At 42.0% G+C, this 23,650-nt stretch overlaps 1 protein-coding gene across 2 annotated transcripts in view; it reads left to right on the plus strand.

Annotated features, from left to right (window-relative positions):
• Positions 1–22,272, plus strand: part of LOC146517236 (protein sidekick-1-like) — a 295,230-nt gene extending 272,958 nt beyond the window's left edge. For both annotated transcript variants that reach the window (XM_085163638.1, XM_085163639.1), the window contains 15 exons: positions 3,133–3,236; positions 3,379–3,449; positions 4,246–4,381; positions 6,034–6,090; positions 6,226–6,327; positions 7,467–7,582; positions 12,249–12,435; positions 12,537–12,674; positions 12,753–12,914; positions 14,239–14,364; positions 14,888–15,052; positions 15,395–15,532; positions 17,029–17,149; positions 17,232–17,361; positions 20,467–22,272. In XM_085163638.1, the coding sequence (XP_085019764.1) occupies positions 3,133–3,236; positions 3,379–3,449; positions 4,246–4,381; positions 6,034–6,090; positions 6,226–6,327; positions 7,467–7,582; positions 12,249–12,435; positions 12,537–12,674; positions 12,753–12,914; positions 14,239–14,364; positions 14,888–15,052; positions 15,395–15,532; positions 17,029–17,149; positions 17,232–17,361; positions 20,467–20,772 (2,059 nt within the window). In that variant the 3' untranslated portion in view covers positions 20,773–22,272. The remainder of the gene's footprint in view (positions 1–3,132; positions 3,237–3,378; positions 3,450–4,245; positions 4,382–6,033; positions 6,091–6,225; positions 6,328–7,466; positions 7,583–12,248; positions 12,436–12,536; positions 12,675–12,752; positions 12,915–14,238; positions 14,365–14,887; positions 15,053–15,394; positions 15,533–17,028; positions 17,150–17,231; positions 17,362–20,466) is intronic.
• The last annotated feature ends 1,378 nt before the right edge of the window (positions 22,273–23,650 follow it).

Here is a 23,650-nt window from a genome sequence, read left to right on the forward strand (position 1 = left end):
CTAATCACACAGGAGCAGCAGGAGCTGCTCTCTGTCTTTTTCTTAATACCTCTATTTTTTCATCTCTTACTCGCTCTGCCTCTGAGCTTTCATGTTTGCGTGCGCTTTTTGTCCCTTCTGTTCCTTTACAATTTTTCATCCCTCTTGCTGTCACCACCTCCTCTCCTCTCCCTCCATCCGTCAACAGCCAATGCTTTCAAAAACCATCAGGCTTGTATTTTTTCTTCTACTCATCCTGTACAAGAGGGCTTCAGTCTTATTGCATGTCTTCCTTTTACATTCCCCTCTCTCAGTCCCACTGTTCTCTACTCCCTCGTGATGGCAGCGGGTGAGAGCAGTCAGACCCAATTGCTACTCCAACTTCCCTGATGGTCCGAGTAGCAGGACTATGATGGTGCTTTACCAGCGTGTGGTGTCTGTGTGTGTGTGTGTTCGTGCCTGCTTCGTGGCTGGTTTTGTGTGCTCCTTCACGAGCTATCACAGGGCTATTTGAGATGCTGAAGAGCATTCGCTCCATGTGTCTGCGTCAGTCTTTTTCAACCTGCCTCAGGGAGAGTCTATCTGCCATGATGGCGGTCGCTGCTGTTGTTGTTTTCGAGCTCATTCTATCACTGAACGCTCTCATTAGAGCGCCGGATGGAGGAATTAGCTTACATCTCCACATGCTCACGCTCACACTCACTTCTTATCTATCCTTAATTGTTGTTTTCCACCAAGACATCTTGAGAACCAAAACATCGAAGTCCCCAGGCTGATGTGCAGACACACATATACAGTAAACACACACTTTCACACATTGTCCTTAACGTCCTCCCAGTGCTGTTAGCCCACCCTGCTTAAGCCTGGTGCCTTTGATGTTCTATTGCAATGATAACCACAGCCCCACAGGGCCTTTAGTTGTCCATCATTGGGCCCAGGCTCATAATTATACAACAAGAGACTGGAGCAGTTTTCTTGTCACCTGCTGAATTTCAGACTGGCCCTGTGTAATCTCCAGTGTCGAGGGAAAACCCTTGCAGGTAGACATGTGGGGAGTAGTGGAATTACTTTTAGTTAGTTATTATATTGAAAAGCCAAGAACACTTCTGCCTTCCACTTATCTTATTTGTTTTCCATTTTGTCTTTCTGTGCAGAGGAAAATTTGACAATTGTTATTCATCTCTGCCTTTCAAATTAGCATTCTATTAAATTACAATATCGCAGAGCATTTGTACCCGAACAGACACCGAAAGGAGTCACATTTTACAAGTCTTCTCATATTTTTCTTTATTTCCCAGTGAGCCACTTCTCAGCAGGAGAGCTGCTGGTGCTCTGGCCAGCTTCCCTGCCATCAGCAGCAGCATCCTCGCCACTGCCACAAAAAGCAATAAGAGATTAAAGCACGAGCCTATTGCTAAGGGGAGTTATTGAGGCACAGTGCTCAGCAATGGTACATCATTCAAGTAAACAGAAAAGCATGAGAGTTGGATTAAGAGTCGGTGCATCCACCGAGACATGTCAGAAGTTATCGCTGGCCACATTTGATCAATGCACATAAGGCAGAGCTCCTCCTGAGGAGGCTCCTCGCGGAGATATGTCACATTCAGCTTTGTACCGACATGTCCAGTTGTCTATTTACAGTTTTACACAAGAGGCTTTTTGTAGGAGTTTTTATAAAACTGTTTTTTCTGCAAAATAATGAGTACATTGCTGTGGTTTTATATAAAAAAAACTGTTAGGCAACTGTGTCAGATGTAAATAAAAAACAGAATGCAGCTATTGCTTCTAAAATCTCATAAATCCGTATTTTATTTGTGTGGTACGGAAGAACATTGAAATCATATTAGATGTTTAAACAGAGACATTTTACAATTTTGTGAAAAATCTCATGTTATGACAGCAACACATTTTAAAAGTTGGCATGGGGCAACAAAAGGCTAGAAAAGTAAGTAATTATAAAGAAACAGTTGGAGGAACATTTTGTAGCTAATTAGGTTGACTGGCAACAGGTCAGTAACATAATTGGGTATAAAAATGAGCATTTTAGAAAGGTGGAGTTTCTCCGAAATGAGAAAGATGGGCAGAGGTTAATCAGAAAACTGCATCTACAAACTGTGGAATAGTTTTAGAATAATGTTCCTCAGCATGAACTTGCAAAGACTTTGAATCTTTTAGATCATCTACAGCACATAATATCGTCAAAAGATGTGATTTTGTGCCTTGTCCCTTGCACACAGAAATCTGCGTGCAAGGGACAAGGCACAAAATCACTACTGGATGCCTGTGATCTTCAGGGCCTCAGGCAGCACTGCGTTAAAAATGGGAATGATGCTATCATGGAAATCACTGCATGGGCTCGGGAACACTTCCAGAAATCATTGTCTGTGAACACAGTTCACAATGAATTGTCATTCACAATTGCAGATTAAAGCTCTATCATACAAATAAGAAATCATATGTGAACATGATCCAGAAATGCTGCTGTCTGTCTGGGCTAAAGACTTTCATCTAAAATTACTGAGAAAACGTGGAAGACTGTTCTGTGGCCGGATGAATTTAAATTTGAAAGAAATTTTGTAAACATGGGGCTGATGTCCTGAGCAATAAATCATATGGAAGTACCTTAGTTCCTTTGGAATTGTCAACTTGCACGTCTGGAAAAGTGAAAGGTATATCTAGATATCCAGAGATCTTTTTTAGGGATAGCCATGCATGTTTCTGCAAGACAATGCTAAACATGCCCGCCTGCACTCAAGCCCTTTAACCAACTGCAAACATTTGGAGCATCCTGGCACGAAAAACACAAAAAGACTCAGGACTGCTGAGCAGCTAGAATCCTGTATCAGACAAGGATGCAACAACATTCCTCTCCCAAATGTCCAGCAGCTGGTCTCCTCACTTCCCAGACATTTACAGACTGTTGTTAAATGAAGAGGAGACGCTACACATTATTATTTTTTCTTAAAATTACAGATTACTTTTTACACGGCATCCCAGCTTTATTGGAATTGGGATTGGAGAAATGCAATGAGATTTGCATTACCTCATCTCTTTGAAAAGACGTTGAGTCTCGCATCGCTTGCTTTTCCTGCTAAAACTGGTCAAAATACATTTTTTAAAATAATTCTTATATGTGTGTACTTGGATTTTAAGGCTGAAGCCCTTCACTTCTTACAAGTTTCGTATGGTTGCCACCAATGACGTAGGAGACAGCGTTCCCAGCAGAGAGACGGAGGCTGCCACCACTTTGCAGGACGGTGAGAAACTGGGATGCTGACACTGTATGGGAGAAAAGAAGTGGGAAGACGGTGCATTACGTGGATTTGAAAACAGTATATGATGTAAGGGGATGGGCAGTGTGTCTGACTTTTCTTTTTCTTCTCTGTGTTTTCTTTCCAGTGCCTAATGAGCCTCCAGTGATTCTCTCAGTGAAGCCGACAACTACTACCTCAGTGCTGGTGCACTGGAAGGTAACTTCAGACTTCTGACACACCAACAATACCTGATAAACACAGAGCCGCACAACAAAACATATGGTTCGGGTGCACATTATTTACTTATTTTGAGAATAAAACCCCTTACAGCCTCTGTGTTAATTTGTGCTGCATGTGTTTTATTTCTTGGGTGTAATTATTGTTATATATTGAAGCTGGAAAGGTCAGAGAGGAGAAAAGAAAGATTGGAAAAATGGCAGGAGGGCAAAACAGGCACTAAGATGGACACACAGTCCTGAGATGGGGGGAAATGTTTATCTCTTAATGAGTATATACCAGCAGGAGAGATGTTATAGGGCAGAAGAATCCCTCAGCTATCAGTAACATTTAACAACACAGGCAAAAAAAAGAGGGAAAGATGGTAAATAGAGCCTGGCTACTTCACTCCTTGTCTTTCTTCCTCTTCTACTTGGAAATGTCTTCTCTCATCCTTGTGGCTTTACGTCAAAGCAGAAGGAGGCAATGAAAAAACAAAGTCACCAGCAATTTCATCATCCTTTACAAGAGTGCCAAACCTACTGAAGCATCACTTTCTCTGTGCAAGTTACAGCCAGACCAATCCAGCAGCCCCTTAAAGTGGACATGCTGATAAAATACTGCTCTGCCAGCCTGTCAGCGTCCTGACTGTCGCTGTACTACACAAAGGAAATGAAAATAAGCACACACACAGAAAGTTCTCAGAAGCTTAGAAATCTCTTTTTAAGAAAGCAGCATTGTTTTTTTTGTTTGTTTTTTAACATGTGCTTGTGTGTGTGTGTCTGTATGTTTCCAGCGTCCCAGCGATGACAGCGTTAATGGAGTTTTGACTGGATACCGGCTCTATTATAGAGAGCTCCCGGTAAACGCCTCCACTCTCACAGAAGCAGAAGTCCAGACAACCAAAAACAACACAAGTGCCCTCATTACAAGTGAGTACTTCTGCTAAAGGAAACAACTGCTCTTTATTTCCCCCCCCCCCCCCCCCCCCCCCCCCCCCCGGTCATCAGACTGTCTGTTATCAGGCTGTTGCTGGAGGACGCCTCGCCATGGGTTAAATTTTTTTTCTCTGCTGGTTAGGAGAACCAGTATTGCATTACTACATTCTGAATGCTATTTAAATTTATCCAGCAAGGATGCCAACATTGCCATCCTTTTATACACACCCACAATGTTCTATTATACTCTGCTGTCCAACTTCAGCATCTCAACCCAAACTACCGAACTAGCAGCCTCCGTTTGCAGCTTTTGATACGACGATGCTACCGTGATGATAATGGCATGTTTACCTTTTGCTGCGGAGATGGAGACAGGAAGGGGATGATTTGGTATGCAGTACAAGTCAAACTGCGGATGTGGTATGTGTTTTAACAATGAGGGTACTAGGAAGTAACAAAAACCCTGAAATTGTTGGGTCAAAGACACGAGCAGTCTTCAGTTTTCTGACTAACAGCTATGGATTTTACAAACAGCCTTGACTGGAAGTCCTATTAGATATGGCTAATAGCAAGCTAATTAAGCTAATGTTAGGTCCATGTGTTGAAAATGTATTTGTCAGATTTGGCTTAATGTTTCCAGTTAACTCAGTTTTTAACTCAAACCTTTTAAAAGGCTCTTAAATGTGGAGCTGATTGCTTCATGCTCTTCATGCCAAAGCTGCAGGTTTTTCTCTAAATCGTATAATCCCGCTGTGATTTGGATGTGTTGTATTTTTAAGATTACAGAACGGGTAATCTAGTGCTGTCTTGAAACACTAGTTCTGCTTGCTCAAGTATAAACTTCCCCAAATCCAATGAAAAGCAGGACAGAGCAACAAATACTATCTCAAATTTAGGACCTGGAAACTATAAAACTCTGTTCCTCTGACTTTTTAATTGCTGAGTATTGATCTGACTGCAGCCCCTTTTACATTGCTTCAACATGTGGAGATATAGAAAGCTTGCTGCATGCATTCATTAGATCATACATGGCTGGTTGAAGGTTTAATGCTTTGAAACTCTTGATTTTAGAAATTAAAGCGATTAACAGCTCCTGCTATTTGTAAAATCACAAAATAAGCGATAATGGAGAGGATTAAAAAGATCTTATTAATACTGGAATGCAAGGCTGGCATTCATTTTTAGTTTGAAAAGAATTTATTCAGATGCAAAAAGTATTAAAGAAAAGAAAATATGAGAAAAAAGTATTCCTTTCAAGGGTTTCATGCATCAGGGCTGAGATCTGGGATGAAACATGTCACTGCAAGGACACATTGATCAAATGGCCGCCTTTGGACAGTTGTTTTTCTTACGAGGGTGTCCTTATTGCATTGTAACACGGCAATAATAAAATATTATTATGCACTCTACAGCCTGAAGTGCTTTACGGTCGACTGATTATCTGTTTGACTAGATTGGCAGACGCACAATTGTCCCTCCACCCAAAGTCCGATGAGTCTGACGAGCACATCGAAGCATAAAAGTCTTTCAAACGTTTCCCTCCTAAATACGGTTTTATTGAATTGCATTATAATTGCTAAATTTATTGTTGAACTTGAAACTTTATTGATTCACTTTGCATCCATCTTTCTTTTACTCCTTCTAAGCCAAGAGCACCTTCAAGACGGTCAGCAGTGACTCGCTCACAGAGTTTGAGTTGACACGTAAGTAATTTATGACCAAACTCAGGAAATACAACTCCGGGCAATTTTTTAGTGCCAACGTTAAACAACTTATGTGCTTTGTAAGCGTGTTGTGCAAATATTTTTAATGCCAAGTTGTTTATCACTTCTTTGTAGAACTGAAGAAGTTCAGACGCTATCAGATTGTCATGACAAGCTACAATATCATCGGAGAGAGCCCACCCTCCAACCCAGTTGAAGTGTCTGTCGGAGAGGCAGGTATGTGAAAACAGAGCTCACTCCACGCAGGCTGCTCATTTTCTTGTCAAACCATTTAAGGGGGTATTTAAATAAAAAATATAAAAGCATTTTAAGAAAGCAGATTCTTAACCTTGGAAGTTCCAACAACAATCCCAACTTACAAGCCTCCTCTACGCTTTCAGTGCGTCCGTTACGTGGTCGTCAGCAGCAGATACAGAGCAGTGTCAGTGGATCTGTCTACATTTTGGGCTCATTAGCTGTCATGATTTTATCCAGAGCTTTCCGTGTGCTTTCAGACTTCATGATTAAATGCCTGAAAGCTGTGGAAAAAGCTTGAGCGGACCTGGAGTGTCAAAACCTAATTTGTTTCTGTGTGTCTGCTTTCTATCACTATTATCCAGTCCTTTGTTCTCTCTCCTTTTCTCTCTGTCATCCTCTTTCTTTTCTTTGTCCTGTCCATTCCTCCTAGCATGGGCCTTTGTGTGTGCGTGTGTGCGCGTACGTGTACATGCATTTGAAATCCTGCACAAGGTCAACTGTTTTGCTGCGATGCCCCAACCTGTTTAACTTTCACTGGAGAGTCAAATCATAGATCCATTTGACAGACAGGAGTGCAAATAGATCCTCGCTCTCTTTCTTTCTCTCTCTTTCATACACACACGCGCGCACACATACACACAACAAGAGGGCAGTTATAAACCACAAACACGAATGCAGGTAAACAGATTTGCACATTATGATAGTAGCGCTGGTACATTTTTGCAATTTCTCCCACAATCTCACACTCCCTCCTTCATACCACTGCTGTATTCATATTCAAGTGGTGTGTATGTGTGTGTGCGTGTGTTTGTAGTTTGGTAGGCCATACATATCACAAGCAGGGGAGTGAGAGGTGAGGATAAGCAAGCGGAGCAGGAGGGGGAGGCAGAAAAGGCTGGAGGGGGATGATGAAATGGGGTGATATGGCCTTTTCTCTCGCCTTAGGTGCACACTGCCAAGTGGTGTTCATGCATATGTGTGGTACAGTAGAGTAACAAGGTACTGCCTTAGGCTCATTCTAATTGGAAGGGTGGAACAGATCTTCTCTACTTCCCACTCTAACACACAGTTGCTGGCTTACATAGTAACAGTCTAACAAAAAATCTCACCTGCTGCAGCTCCATCGGTGGCCCCGCAGTCCATCACAGTGTCCGCCGTGTCTCCCTCCACCCTGGAAGTGACCTGGGACACACCCCCACTCGAGACTCAGAACGGACTCATTCAAGGATACAAGGTGACACACAGACAAACACAGAAAACCATGCGTGTACATGCAAAGGCTAATCATCAAAGTATTTAGCACGAGTGCTCATGTGAGAGAGAAGCACAGAGAGCTGGCTCTGTATTTAAAGTATCTCTCTTTTCTTGACTTGGAAGGGTTTAGCTCTGTTGCGCCTTCAAGTGTCGTGTAGGCACACGAGAGAGAGCAAGAGAATTAAGTTAAAGGAAGAATCTGAATATCCTTTAATGGTTTCAGTATCACTCCTCTGGCCGTCTCTCCCCCTCAACTCCCCTGTCCCACCCTCTCACTCTTAATACTTCAAACACAAGGTTATCTGTCCTGCTTTAGACACATTGATTTTTGCCAGAGCAGAGGTAGGAATGGAGAAGAAAGAAGGGAATGTAATATTTGCAGAGTGAAGGAATGAGACGTGCAAGTGATCCCCGTAGAATCCTGATTAGAGCTGCAGATCGAGGGAATATGTTTAAACTACCAGAGATGGATGGACACAGGGAGGGGAGTGTGAGGCAGAGGGGGTTAAGGAGATTAAGATGAGAGGAAAGAGAGCAAAGAAAGAATGTTTAATGAATTTATAGGTTCTCACTTCTGCTAACACTCTGCTATATGAATAGCACAGAGAGCAGGTAGGACTTTAGGTAAATTTCTTTGCAGAAGTATTTTTGCTACGGTGTAATTGCACAGTATGTAGTTGTAGCTCAAATATTAGCAAAAGACATAGTTTGATATCCTTGTGCAGTGGGATCATGGGAGTTACTGGTCTTCACCATCATTTCCAGTGAAATTCTAATGTGACAAAGGAAAAAAAATCATATTTACTGATTCAGTTCAAATCAGTTTTATTTATATAGCACCAAAATACAACAACAGTCACCTCGAGGCGCTCACAGAGAAAACCCCAACTATCTAACAGCCTCCCTATGACCAAGCACTTGGTGACAGTGGGAAGAAAAAATTCCCTCTTAACAGGAAGAAACCTCAGGCAAAACCAGGCTCAGGCAGGGGCAGCTTTATCAAAACGTTTTAAGCACAATCTTAAAAGTAGAAAGGCTCCTGGCTCCCGATTCCTGAAAGCTGAAAACTCTCCATCCCCCCACAACAATCTGAGAGCAAAGTGCTCTGCTGGGGTGATACGCTACTACGAGGTCTTTGAGATCAGGTGGGGTCTGTTTATGTGAGGAGAAGGATTTTTATTTTTTTCTGGATTTAAGAGGGAACCAATAAATAGAAGCCATTATGTTGTCCAAGAGCTACAGATAGACCAAACGGGGACCAGCTGTTTTCCCTGTGGCCTGAACAATCAAACTTCATGAGTGTGAAGAGCATTGTTGTAACCTTACAGTATGCATGAGTAAACGGGACATGATGCCACTCAGGCAGCTCCCTTTGCCACAAACAGCCTTTTTACTGGAAAAATATTTCTTCCTCTTTCAGCTGGGGCTGAACACACTGATGGATTTGTAGAAGTGCACATTAGTCTAACAGTGCATTGCAGTGGATACGCACCTTGGTAGCATTATTAACAGCAGGAAAGCTTTGTTAATGCATCAAATAGATGTTGTTGCTGGATGGGCTTTAAAGGTTCTTTAAAGGTTCAGGCTCTTTACCGTGAATGTTTTTGGGAAATGCAAGTACACAAGTAAGTCAAAAAAACACTGTGAACAGCAGTTGAGTTGTTTTTAGACGTTCTAATGTGAAAGTGTTTTGTATTGTACCTTTAGTTGACTGAAATACTGTAGAGAGTTTGTCGATCACATTGAACATTATGAGCGAGGGGTAATGAGTAATACCCAGCTGTGCCGGTCCTGCTGAGCAGAGATGTAAAAGGTTGCACTTTATAAAATGTTAATCTGGCCATCAATGACAAATTTTTAGATATGAATCAGTCCTTTGTTTGCAGGCTTCAGATTTTTCTCAGTTTTTTTTCCTGTCTAAGATAATTACAAGCTTACGACATCCATCGTGATATTCCCACAAAAAATAGGTCAGTCATTTGTAACAGGAGTGATATAGAAACAAAGCCTGGAAAAGATAAGATCCATCCATCCTAAACATCCTTCAACAAAAGAAAATGGCTGGAAAATCCATTTAGGGTTCTTGATCTTATCAAATAATATCCCGATCATTTTCATCCATGACAGATTCAAATTGTTTTTAGAGTAATCCTAAGTGTCTCACACTCCTACTGAATACCAAAATAGAGCCACTAAACAACAGTAGAGTGGATTACAAAATGACCTGGACCTTTTACAGCCATTCCTTTAAAGTACCACAAGAGATACTGCCTATTTTCTAAAATGAAATTTTTAAAATGGAAACCCTCCCTTTTGCAGGAGGTAATACATTTGGATTTTAAATTGAGCATATGGATGAGTAATTCTGTATCTCATTATTCTAAGAGCATGTGGAAGGACAGCCACGGTATAATGCTGCCCTCAAGTGCTACTCGGAAGCTGCTACCTCCAAGTTTGGAAGTTGTAAAAATAGCTAATGGTGCTCCGTAGTGCTGTCTATATTAGGAGCAATAACAAAATGAACCCCCTTTGCATCGCTCCTGGCCGTGTTTAACTTTTTACACCAAGCTGCATGGAGACAGTTTTCGGAAACATTGAGTGTCTTAATTTGGCCGAAAAAGCATACCTGCATTTAAAAACAGACGTGGTAAAAGTTGCTGTTCTTGTTGCCTTTCATTGCTTTATAAAGAATTTAAGCAGATCTATCATAATCTTTCATACTGCTACATGATACTGATGCCAAATACATCAAATTTATCATATTATGATATCTAGCAGTCCCAAACTTGGTATGCATCTTTATGGTCCAGCACATCAATCAAAACATGCCAGTAGACCAGTGCGTCTGTGCTTATAAAAGGCCACAATTTCTTGAGATTGAGTGAGCCGAGTGTACCGTGTTCTTCATGATTAGATACGCGGGTGGTTGATTGTCCTTGAATGCTTTTTGGAGAAAATGTCCATGCTTCAGCTGCATAAATTCATTTCCAGCAAAACTGTGCTCTGATCCTTATTTGGTTTCTTGTGATTATTCCATTTAGAGCTGAAAAATTCCATCTAAAAAGTGGTGGCTTCTTTGCAGTTTCTCATTTCACTTTAAAGGTTCTTGTGTAGCTTTATTTCTAATGTTAAGACACTATTAACAGAGTCATGTGTCAAATTTGGCAAATGTGTCGGGAACGTGCTGTCATTTCCTGTCATTTCCTGTCATACAATCAGCCGTTAGTTTTTTTTAACTAGAGAAATATTCTACATTGCGCCGAGACTTGCGCGTAAATCTAACACACGCTACGGTGTTTTTAATGCACCGAATAGATTTTCTGACAGGATTTGCTTTTGAATCACGGTTTTCTGGTAATAAGATAGCAAGTATATTGAGTTTTCTCACTAGAGGAAGCTCACCTGAAATTAAAAATGTTTAGTTTCATCAAAGTCAGTTCAGTAACACATTTATCAAGGTACCGCAGCTGCACAAAAATTTTGGCTTTATTAAAATGTAATGTATGCATGCTATAAGCTACAAGAGTCATGGTCTTAATATTGATATTGATCACATTGTGCGGGGACAATAGTTACGTAACCTTTGTTCTGTTTCATTTTAGTCATTGCCAGAGTAGCCTATATGTCTTCATTACTGGCTGATGTCATAAAACTTAATGGGCACATCTATGATTATTGATTATTCCCACGAGTATGGGCAGTCTGCAAATACATGAGGCTAAATGGCCATGTACCTTTAAAGTGTCTTTAAACGCTTCACAGAGGGCATTAGGTTTGTATTGTACATATTTGAACTAGACCTAAATGAAATACGGTGCAATAATACAGTAGCACCTCACACAGTTTAGATTTAATTGCTCAAATGTGAAGCATCCATGTTTATGCTACAGTCACAACACGGAAAACAGGGGTTGACCACAGCACAACCAGAATTATGTGCACTTAACACAATGATGGGTACCAGATTGAATGAGGTCAAGTTGGCAGTTTTATGCAATCAGCAAAAAATCTGATGCTCTATTTAATTCACATTAAATAGATTTAAAATAGAAATAAAGAAATTTCTTCACAAATAGTGACATAGTTGCTGCAAAATGACGTGCTCTGCAATCTGGCTTTTAAGTAGGAATATAACCCGAATGAAACCAGTGCAGTCAGTTGAGATACATCCCAGATGAGTTGCATTCATCAACACAGATGGACTCAAGACTTGCAACTTTTTGTCAATCTGTACATTTGAACAGCCTTTATTTACAAATCTTCAACAGTCTGTCTGAGAGTGATTGCAGTCGGTCTGACACATACTGCAACTGTTTGGAGACAGGTTGCCTTTCAGCAGGCGATTGCACAACTACTTACAATCAGGCGCCAAATGCATAAATCACGCAAGGAGGTTGCTCAATCTACTGTGACTGAACTAATAGCTTTTTAAAGACATCAATTCTGAAGTATGGCAACCTGCAGCATTGTACTACAGTACTAAAGGTCCGATTAGGATACTTTCAAAAATAACAGCACATATATTTTTTACTTATTAGTTAATTTCAATAAGTGCAACTAAGCCAAGTGCAACAGCTTGTGAATCACAAACAGAAGAAAATGAGAAATGAAGTGATGCCGACAGAGTTCCTGTTCTGCGTTTTTAGATCCACTACTGGGAGAGAGACCAGCAGAACCAGAGTGAGAAGGTGAAGGTGATTTTTGTCCCGGACACCCGTGTGCACCTCACTAACCTGTCCAGCTACACATCTTACCTGATCACACTGACAGCCTTCAACATGGCTGGAGACGGACCGCCCAGTGACCCCCGCGGGGCCCGGACCCTGCCGTCAGGTATGTAGTGATGATAGTTCAAGTCCCTACAACCAAAGCAGCATCAAATTTTCTGATGTCTTTTTTTTTTTTTTACTTTCTCATCCTTTATTTGTCTGCAGCTCCCAGCCAGCCGAGTCTCCTGTCCTTCTCTGAGGTGACGGGAGGAAGTGTCAACGTATCCTGGGGAGCTCCACTCAGTCCTAATGGACAGGTGGAAGGCTACAGGGTCATTTACGAGCCCACTTCTCCTATACAAGGTGTGCACACACATATGCACACACTCACAGGAGTACATGTTGATTCTTGTGCTGACCCGTCTCTTCGATTGTCTGCAGGGGTGACTAAATTGGTGACAGTTGATGTGAAAGGCAGTTGGCAGCGGTGGCTGAAGGTTCGGGACCTGATCAAAGGAGAAACGTACACTTTTAGTGTTCAAGCTCTCACAGTCAGCTACGGCCCACCAATACAGGCAAACATCACTGCTCAGCCTGTGAAAGGTATGATTGGCTGTATAGAGTCATGTTAGATTCAGCTAGAGATTGCAGTGTATTGTATATGATCGGTTATTGAGACAATTAAAGAAATTACATGGTCAAAAAAATCTGTAAAATGTGCTCATCACAGTTTCCAAGTTTTCAAATGTCTGTACAAAACATAAAGGTTGTAAGGTTGCAATAATGGAAAAAGGGTTTTAAAAGATGGTTTTATCTTTGAGATCATGTCTTTGTCAACACCAAATAGGGTGAGGAAAGATGTTGATCTGAACAAAAACTCACATGAGCCACAGTACATGTATTTTCTGCCAAATGTTCTCCCCCGCATGCCTCGGGATGCTGCAGTACAATGTTACAGTAACAGTGTGACTCCGAGCGATGAGGTTTTAGCATGTCAAAAAAAACAGGCTTGTTCTTGTGCACACTCCTGACTTGATCCAACTTCTGTGATGACCCCTGGAGCTCTTCCTGGTCCTAACTTTCTCCTCCTGGTTTTGTGTAGGAGGTGTGTGTAGAGTTTAAGATGCAGGTCCCGAAATCCAACACACTTGTTAGCACTTGGCTAAGTGTTTTACAAAGGGCTGAGTGCTAACCTTCTCTCTCTCCTACAGCAAGCAGGGGTTGGGCTGGTTTGGGTTTTGTTTGCTTTCTGTTTAACTTGTTTTAGATACTTCATCACTTACTTGCACCCACACACTCACCACATTTCTGACCTGCCTGTTCCACTTTTCTTTTTAGTTTATTAACTAAATAAAATTAGTTTATTTCAGCTCTGTATTTTGCGTGGTCTTTTGTTTTGAGCTAGTTTGGTGTATGAGTCTTAGCCTTGGGCATTAAAAGACCAAAGGTGGGTATTGTGTAAGTTTGAGGTCAGACAGGGACCTCAAACAAACAGGCCTACTGGAAGAGGTCCAGAGGTGCACAAAGAAATGACTTTGAAGGGGAAATTGGTAGATATTCTGCATTTTACTTAAAAATGATGACAACACACACTTCTTCTAAGTATTTACATGTAAATTATCTTTTCACTGATTGGAAGTAGGGAAGTGGACTGCGTTAAACATGGCATGCATATTAAAAAATCAGGCACTCTGTTCCTCTCAAACTCATATGACCCATGAAGAATTTAATCTATAATAGCTCACAATGGTCTTAGTTTATTATTTGCAGGCAAATGAAGCCTGCAGATCATGTTATTAGATTATTCTGTGTAATGTAATGTCACATTTATTTCCATAAATTAATAAACTAACCAGTGTTATGGTTTGTTTCCAGGAAATGAAAATGCATTAAGTCATAAACAAGACTGAATGTGTCCCTTTGACAGGCTCCCCTGGGTCACCCATGGACATGTCCATCACCAAGACATCCTCTGACCTCACTATCCAGTGGTCAGAAGGAGACGTCGGTGAAGCCTCTGTTACCGGATACACTATTGAGGCTCGTCCCTCAGGTGAGCACGAACACACACGCGGGTCAGCCTTGACTCATTTGACATGCATCTTTTTATCATCCGCGCTGATTATTTTAATTAATAGAGGGCGAGCTTAAGCACTACACTGCTCCGAACCGTTATGAGTGCAGGTTTCTCCGAATTCACAGAGACCTGCTGTGCAAATCAAGTCAGCCACAATTTTCTAATAAAGATTACCAGAGGTGTAATAAAGAAAGGGAACGTGTGTGTGAAATAGTTTTCAGCACTCTGCAGGAGAGCGAGCCGAGACTGTGGTATAATTCTGCTGCTGATAATAACGGATATGCCCCTTTCATTAAGGGTAATAACTGTGATCACTGTCATCACCACATTATCATCATCATTATCATCTTTAATGTAATCTGACAATTTATAATTTTGTTTAATCACATTTAAACATTGAAAAAGGCCCGTCCATCAAAACACAACTCTCTCTCTCACTCCCTCTCGCCCGCTCTCTCTCTATTTCCCCCACTCTCTCTCTCTCTCTCTCTCTCTGTAGATGAGGGGGTGTGGGATTCCTTCATCAGATTTCTCCCTCCGAGCAGCAGGTCTGTCTCAGTGCCACTGGAGCGCCTGAGGTCGGGGATCAGCTACGAGTTCAGAGTCATCGCTGTTAATAGCTATGGTTATGGACAGCCAAGTGCACCCTCTGCTGCTCTCGCTGGTAAACACACTCACACACACACGCGCGCGCAGACACGCACACTGCTGGAGACAAGGCTAATGAACAGCTCCACAATGCCTAACAGTCTATTGGAGACAGTGTGCTGGAGGGTAACTGCGATTGTAATGTGGTTTTGCTGCCACCTAAAGGCAGAGTCACACAACTACACCTATGTATTCAAATGATTGGACAGGAGTGGAAGCGTCACATAATTCACAATTCTTCAATGCATTAAATCATTTATGAAAAGTCTTCTGTACAGAGTAAAGTATTATTTATAAAGTGAGGGATACTGCTAGATGGACTAAAGCATGTCCCTGATATCTGTCCCTCCGCTTGCAGCAATGTCGGATCGGCCCTTCTACGAGGAGTGGTGGTTCTTGCTGGTCATGGCATTGGTGGGACTCATCCTCATCCTGGTCCTGGTCTTCACGCTGCTGCTGCATGGACACAGCAGCAAGTACAAGGCATGCGGGACAGGTGCGTGGCTCTGATGCTTTCGTGGTGTCCAAGCAGCGGCATGCATTAAGCTGTGTAGCAACAGGAACACTTGTTTGTTTAGCCTCGTTATGAAAAGGATCCAGTTTTTTCTGCCTTCAGTCACACTCAGATTGTTCCTCTCAGCCTCAGCAGGCTTCTCACATGGATCGTCCACAGATTCATTAAATTATCTTCCAGTTATTGTTGCAGTTAGTGCATGCTTCTGCACATTTATTCTGATTTTAGATCTTCTTGCAACAATGTTTCCTTTCCAAGATGATTTAGGATAAGAGGCACCCTGGAGCACCTCAGTGAAAAACAATCCCCCTAAAGCCCTCTAATAGCAGTAATTTCTTGTCATTTAGGGACATAGCTTTAGGTCAATACAGAAAATAAGCAGACTTTTGTTTTAACTGCACACATGCCTGCTTATTTCACAGCTTGTGACATAAAACTAAACTAAACAGACTGTGGAAAGACTCTGAGCTGGAAAGATCATGTCTCCTGTGACTTTCAGCACAATAGACACAATAACCTGCATAAGTTGAGTCTTGGTTTTTGTTATTTTTAAGATTTATGTTTTTATGCAATATATTATATATCTAATATGAGAGCAAATAAAAAGCTCCAGAAGTGGATTTTTCACAAGTGGAAAATTGAACGTGTTCTCGACGCAGGTATTTTGAAAGCCCAGTATTCTAACTCGCACTGTTAGATATTCAAATGTGGACTGCTCTGTTATATTTCAGCTTCCACAGGTCAGTGAGAGAGATCAGCAGCTCTCGAGCCGGAGGGTTGGAGTATTAGTCATGGATGATTACTAACGTGCTGAAGAACAAGCTCCCTCCCCACAGTAACAAAGCACTCTTAGTTTACCCAGTTACTCTCTTGAAGCATGTAGAGGCTTCGCTTCCTGTTTTCCTCCCCGTGGGCCTCTGTGTCGCAGTCACTTGGTGTGTGTGTGTGTCCAGGTTACATCAGGACAGCTGTTAGCCAGAGTTGCCAGAGAAACCCTGGCACAACCTCTGGGCAGCAGATCAAACAGGGTGAGGGAGGTGGTGTAGGAGGGGAGGGAGAGCTGGGCGTATGACCCCGTAATCAGAGTGAATAAAAAGCTGGAGTCACGCGGCAGCAGACTGCATTTCTGATTTCTATTTATTTATTTTTTTGTGCAGCAGCTCGGTGTGTTCCACTAATATTTCCCTCAATTTAAAACATGATATTGTCTCCTTTTATTGCTTCATTTGTATGCTTATTGGTGGGTAAATGATTAAAGTTTCCTGTGCTGTTATTGCCTGTCTGCCAAATTCACATCCCACTTTGATTTGCTTCTTATTTGGAGGCTTGAGAGGTAGCTGGATACATAACAAATAAACAGGAGATTGTAAATAAACCCGGTGCAAGAAGAAATCCCAATATGTGGTGCTGAACCACTGTGAATTTTTAATATTCATCTGAACCAATTCCATCTATTTTGTTTTGTTTTTCGCCATTAGGGAAGCACGTGTCCACCGCAGAGGAGTCTGTAACGCTGGACAATGGAGGTTTCACAGCTCTGGAGCTTAACAGCAGGACGCTCAACACCAAGAACTCCTTCCTGAAAAAGAACGGGACCAGGTGAGCACTCACCTCTGTCACACGGGCGCAATCCAGGATTTGATCAAAACATGAGAGATTTCATTTCTTTGTGTATGTCCAGGTCTCCTCCAAGGCCCAGTCCAGGTGGACTTCACTACTCTGATGAAGATATCTGCAACAACTACAATGGAGCTGTGCTCACTGAGAGCACCACACTCACTGAGAAACCCACTGAGGTCTCTGAGTCAGAGGTATGTCTTTCTACCTGTCTGCCTCTCCTCCTCTCAGTTACGCAGTATAAACAGAGCGTTCCATTGGCTCATTTTCTTCATATATGTTTGCTGTTTGTTAATAGTTTTGACGTCTTGATTTTTCCATATCATGAGAGCGCTGTTAAAAACTACGTTTATCCTCACTGCTTCCATCAAAACTAAATGCATAATCAATTTGACCTGATTAACTGTAAGTGTGAGCACCTCTGTAAAACCAGGTGTTTGCAGTTTGCTGGTCTAGAGCATTCAAGTGTTCACTTCCCAGGAGTGGACATGCCAGGAAATTTGCCCAAGCTCAGATTATGCAATGCTCAGAGAAACTGCAAAAAATCCATGAGCTACATGTTAAATGGTCATGACAGTACAAGTAGAAAAAATACTGAACAAGTATGCTTTGTTTGGAAGGGTTACCACAAGGATGCCTCCAAAACAAACATGGCAGCATGGTTTAGGTTTGCAAAGTTGCATCTGAGCAAAGAAACAAGACTTCTGGAACAATGACCTCTGGACAGACGAGACCACAGTGGATATGTTTGGCCATGATGCACTGCACCATGTTTGGTGGAGACCAAACGGAGCACATTAGTACAAACAACTCATACCAACTGTCAAGCACAGTAGCAGAGAGGTGATCCTTTGGGCTTTCTTCAGCCACAGGACCTGGGCACCTTGCAGTCACTGAGTCCACCATGAACTCCTCTTGATACTAAATAATTCTGGAGTCAAATGTGAGGCCATCTGTCTGAAAGCTAAAGCCTGGTCATGTAACAGGACAGTGATCCCAAACACAGCAGCAAATCTACAGAATGGCTGAAAAAGAAAATGATCAAGGTGTTGCAATGCTCCAGTCAAAGTCTTGATATCAACCTGATTGAAATGCTGTGGTGGGACCTAAAGAGAGCTCTGCATAAATGAATTCTTGCAATGTTGTAAAGAAGAGTAGGCCAAAAGTCCTCCACAACGATGCCAGAGATGATAAAGTCAGGAAAAACACCTTTAGTAACAATTGAAGTTATTGCTCCTCAGGGGTTTCTACAAGCTTCTACATCCTTAGTTTTCCAGGATGGCACTGAGTCTTTTTCATAAGTCTGTAGTTCTACATTATACAACATCTTCTGCATGTCTGTTCGCACTGAAAGAGCAATGCCTCCTGTGTTGTTCTGTTAAAGGACAGAGGGCATCATTTTGTGTACAGACTATAAACTGTCTGGTTCAAGCCTGAACTGAACTACACTAATTTCCTGTTTCATCTTTGCTTTCTCCCGTCAGTGTGTGTGTAGTCTGTTTACATTTACATCTGTGAACATTAGTTTGTTTAAGAAAATTCATTTCCTCCCTGCCGCTCCTTATCAGCTCCATCCCTGTAATGGTTTGTAAAAATCTACACGGTTAAAAGAAGGGCAGCTCTTCTGTGTGTCTGATTGAGGAAGTGTTACACACTATGCTAATGTTTTTACCCCTCGTGAATGCGATAACTCGAGAACAAGGCAAGGCGTAGGAGGCTAAGGTGTAGCACTGGCGGTTGCCAGTTAAAATAAGAAGAAAGAATGATAGTGAGAATCAGTGAGCTCTCCAGACTTCTGCCTCCAAAGCAGATTGATCAGGCTGAATTAGCCAAAGGGCTCGGTAACGTGCCATCCAAGAAGAAGAGCCTGTGCTATCAGCGTCCTCGGTTCAAGTCCAGCCTTTTCTGTTGAGTCCTAAGTAGGGCAGCCACAATTAGTCGGCTAGTCACGATTACATCGACTATCAAAACCGTCGACGACTAATTTAATAGTCGACGCATCGTTTGAAGCTTTGTAAGATCCCAAAAGACGCAGGAATAAGTAGTAGGATTTAAGAGTGTAATAATGGACTGAAACAGAAGATGGCAGCACTGCATGTACAAGGATGCCAGCTGCCGTTAAACCCTGAAGAAGAAGGAGCTGTGTCCCAGAATTCATAGCCCTGCTCAGTTTCCAACAATGGCGGCAGCTAGTTAGTTAGTTTTAATATTTCTCTTATTACTGTTTCTGGGTCACAAAATAAGCGTTTAACATATTTTCAGGTGAGAATGTAGCTGTGTAAACCTCAAATATTTGCTCAGTTTATCAAGACACCACATATTTTTAAAAGCGCTCCGGCATTTTCGGAGACGTCTGTTACCCACTAGCTTGATAGCTAGCCGGGTTTAATGCTCACTAGAGCCTGTGAGAACACAGCGCAAACCATTTTCAAACCCACCGTCTTTCACTACTCAGGTTAACCAGGATATGTAAGTCACTTAAATAACTTAAAAATGTTATTGTTTGGCTTTTTTCAGTATTTTATTTGTTCCTGAGTAAATCGGTTTGGCTGAGATTAAAGTTATAGTTTTTACACAGCTGAATAAACATCAAGCAGACAGCTGATTATTAGAAGTGTGAGATGCTCGAGGTGTCCTGTTATATTTTAGATAGCAAGGAGCAGACGGGTGAGTTTATTAAGCTTCACTGAAACAATCTGCAAATTTCATTAAAATTTAATAAACTATCATCTTGTCTTTATTTTTAGTTAGCACATACCTTAAACACTTAAAGCTGTAAGCTAATGATCGTTATATAAGAGCAGATGCATGCTGGTGCAATAAGCTGTACGTTTTATGTCCAATGGATGCATGAGCTGATTAGTCGACTAATCTCAAAAATAATCGGTGACTAGTCGACTATCAAAAAAAATCGTTTGTGGCAGCCCTAGTCCTAAGTGTCGGCTATCAAATTACAAAACACTGGCATCTATTAGAGCCCATCTCAACAAGGAAGTGCAGCAATTTTACACATCAAAACATTAATAGGTCTTTAGAGGTACAAAAAAAAACTTTAGGGGGAAAACAACCTGCTGCTCGTCACGTCTGCTTGAGGCCAAGGCCTGGAAGGGAAATGAAATGCTACTAGCGTACCACTCCAGAATCTCGGATTTGCATTGTGGGTAATTCCAATGACAGGTTATGACAAGAGAAAAAAACTGTATTCCTCTGGTTCTGCATCATTTAACTGAAAGGCTGTGTGTCTGTCTGTGTCTCCCTAAAAAACTTCCACCTCTAACTTTGTTTGGGTTTGTATCCAGCTGACAGACAGCGACTACGAGGACGAGCAGCCGAAGCACTCCTTCGTTAACCACTACATGAGCGACCCCACCTACTACAACTCCTGGAAGCGGCAGCCCAAGGGGCTTAAAGGCATCGGCACATCTTTTGGCTATGAGGAGTGCGCCACCGCAGATACAGAACCCTACTACCAGACCGTGGTCACCCAGCACAGCACAGGGGGCGCGTACACACCCACAGGGCAACCGGCGCACACGCACGTTAATCCCAACACCAACCCGCCAGGGTCACGCACGCCTGTGACGGGATTCTCCTCATTCGTTTGACTCTAAAGACAAAATCCGCACAAGATAATACTCACACATGTACACATGTATTGAAGGAAAGGAGAGCGCTGGCGTGCGTTTGGACTAAAGGAGACAGAGGACGAGGTGAGGAGACGTGGGATGGACTGGTGTTGAATCACCCCTTCATGCCCCGAAGGACTAAACTTAAACTTCTCACTCGCCTTCTCCCCCCGTTCACACAGGCCCCAAGTCGACGGGGGTGTGTGTGTGTGCAGCTCTTTTACGCCTCTGTGTCACTGTGCTCACACACACACAAACACACATTCACCACCTGATATTCCTGCCTATTCCAGAGACGCTCCGCCGAGAGTGATGACTAGATTAGTCACTATGTGTTATTGTCAAAGAGAGAATTCAACCTCAAGCTGATGGATCCTGGGATTTCAGCACAAAGATTATCCTCTGTTTTCTGTATTTTACACATAAGTGCACAAGAACGCACACACTCACACTCTCTCTCTGATGCACCATTTCAGTATCTCCCACTGGGAGAGAGAAGCTTCAAGGTTGAGGAGAGTTGTTAAGAGACGGCACAGAACGGAGCAGCTTTTGTTCACAGGCTGGTTCACGTACACAAACTCGGAGCTGTCAGCTTTAAAAGACCACCACAGAAGAAGAAAACAATCGATAATCACAGTTGTTTTTTTGTTTTTTAACTTGAAAAGGATGGAGAATGAGCGTGGCAGGGCTTCTTTGGCATTCAGCATCCATAATAAGGGTGCTGAGTGCTTTCTGAGAACAGTGTGGACTAAATGGAAACCATGGGGTTTTTTTACCGTCTACTGCCTGTTATCAGTGCTCCCAAGCCATAATGCTTGCACTGAGCTGACCCCCTTCCCTGCTTTCTCCACCCTCCACACACACATTTCATATCTGTTCTGTTCGAGGTTACATTTTTAAATAAAATGAATTTCACTGTGAGACGTGTGCGTACGAGCATGCGTGTGAGTTGCTAATTTCAGAAGCTTGTTCATCCGTCCGTGTAGTTCACTGCTGAGCAAAGTGTGCCACTGTGCGTATGTTTGTATATTTTTTGAGATGGATTTTGTACAGGGAGACTCTACTTTCTACTGCGTGTGCTCTTGTATGTAGTCTGGCCATGTTTGTGCGAGTCAAAGTAAACAACACTGGAGAACATTCACGTACACTTACTGACAAGAGAGGAGAAGACGTTTACTAGTGTAAGCCACAGCGACTGACAGAGAGTGGAACAAGTGCCCGGGATGTTTAAGAGGTTTCTCCTCCTTCAGACTGAGTATGGTTGAACTTCATGAAGCCCCACCATCACCTCAAGGAGCAGCAATCCAGACCACACATGTACTTTGTACTTTTCTTCAAGTGCAAATAAAATTTCTCTGTAAGGTTTTTGCTCATCATGTATACTTTAAAGGTTCTTCACCTGCCCCGCCGGCCAACAGCCTCGCCTCACCCTGTCACGCCTGAGCCCCATACAGTGTGTGAATAAATGGTCATTGTTTACCCGTGCGTCTGTGTGGTCCGTTGTGTTGCAACAGTGTCTCCTTGCATCATTGTCTTCATTGCGTAAACCGATTTAAGGCGGTGCTTTCACATGTAGCATGTTCAGAGGAATGAATAATGCTTTGCTTGTGGGGATTTTATTAAAATGGTAAAAGAAGGAAAGGGGGGTGCCAAAACTTTTTTTTTTCTTTCTTTTTTATTCAAAGATTTGTTCAGTGTTGTGGAGTGCCTTTTTGCAAAGTGCATTCATTATAGTCGTGCTGTGCTCTTTTCAAATCTGCAGTATACGGTGGTTAAAGCCACGCATTAAAAACCTTAAAGTAGAAGTCCAAAAAGGTAATTTTAATATATCAAAGTACATGTTCTTCAGAAAATTGTCTTGTTTTTGAAAAAAAAATAAGTACAACCCTTGGGAATTGTTCAGTTACATTGAAAAAGCCAACAATCAGTGGTAGAAAAAGTTGTCAGTTCCCCGCATTTATCACACCATTAAAGCCTTGAAATTACAGTCGGAGGCTCAGATTAGATGTCAGCGCTGAGACGCTGCTTTCAGGATCTGCTGTGTAAACCTGGACGTCAGGAAAAGCCTTTGCTGCAGAGAAAGAATTGTGTGAATGTGGTGTTCAATGTAAATAAAATCGTAACGATTTATGCATTTCAGAAACTTTAATTTTATTCCCAACCGCACTTAGCAAACATATCATATATTTAAACTAAAAAACAAAAAACAGTCTGGGTTTTGTTTTTTGTTTTTTTTTTGGGGGGGGGGGGGGGGGGGGCGCAGCAGTAAGAAGACATTTAGGGCAAGCCAAAGCAGCAGAAAGTCATATCCACTGTGAGTAAGGGCGGTGGAAATGCTCCGGTTACTTCACTCCCTCGGGGACTGTGCAGCTTGCAGTAACTGATCTAACCTTAAATTCTGCAACACACTGAGTGTTTGAAGATATGTTAGTCTTCTCTGAAAGCTGAAAATGTACTGCACATGGACCTTTCAACGGGATAACGATCTTAAAAATGCAGCAGCTTTAAAAGTTGTTTGATCATTACCAAGACACTGGCAAGTTTTGTATGTTTTTATGAGAAATCCTGAAAACTCTTCAACTACAAGGAAAAGTTATGTGGTCAAATGCAATCGGAGTGGGTGAAACATAAGTATAAAATGGAAATCCTCACATACCTGGTCGTTTTTTTTGTCCTGTTTCCCATCATCCCCAATCGGATAGGGTAAAGCAGGGAGAGTTTTCCTTCCCACAGTCGCCAAGTGCTTGCTCAAAGACAGTCATCTGATTGTTAGTTTTCTCTATATTATCACAGGATCTCTATCTTACATTATAAAGCACCTTGAAGAACTGCTGTTGTGATTATATACATAATATAT

This window comes from Neolamprologus multifasciatus, chromosome 6 (assembly GCF_963576455.1).
Source record: "Neolamprologus multifasciatus chromosome 6, fNeoMul1.2, whole genome shotgun sequence".
NCBI lineage: Eukaryota > Metazoa > Chordata > Actinopteri > Cichliformes > Cichlidae > Neolamprologus > Neolamprologus multifasciatus.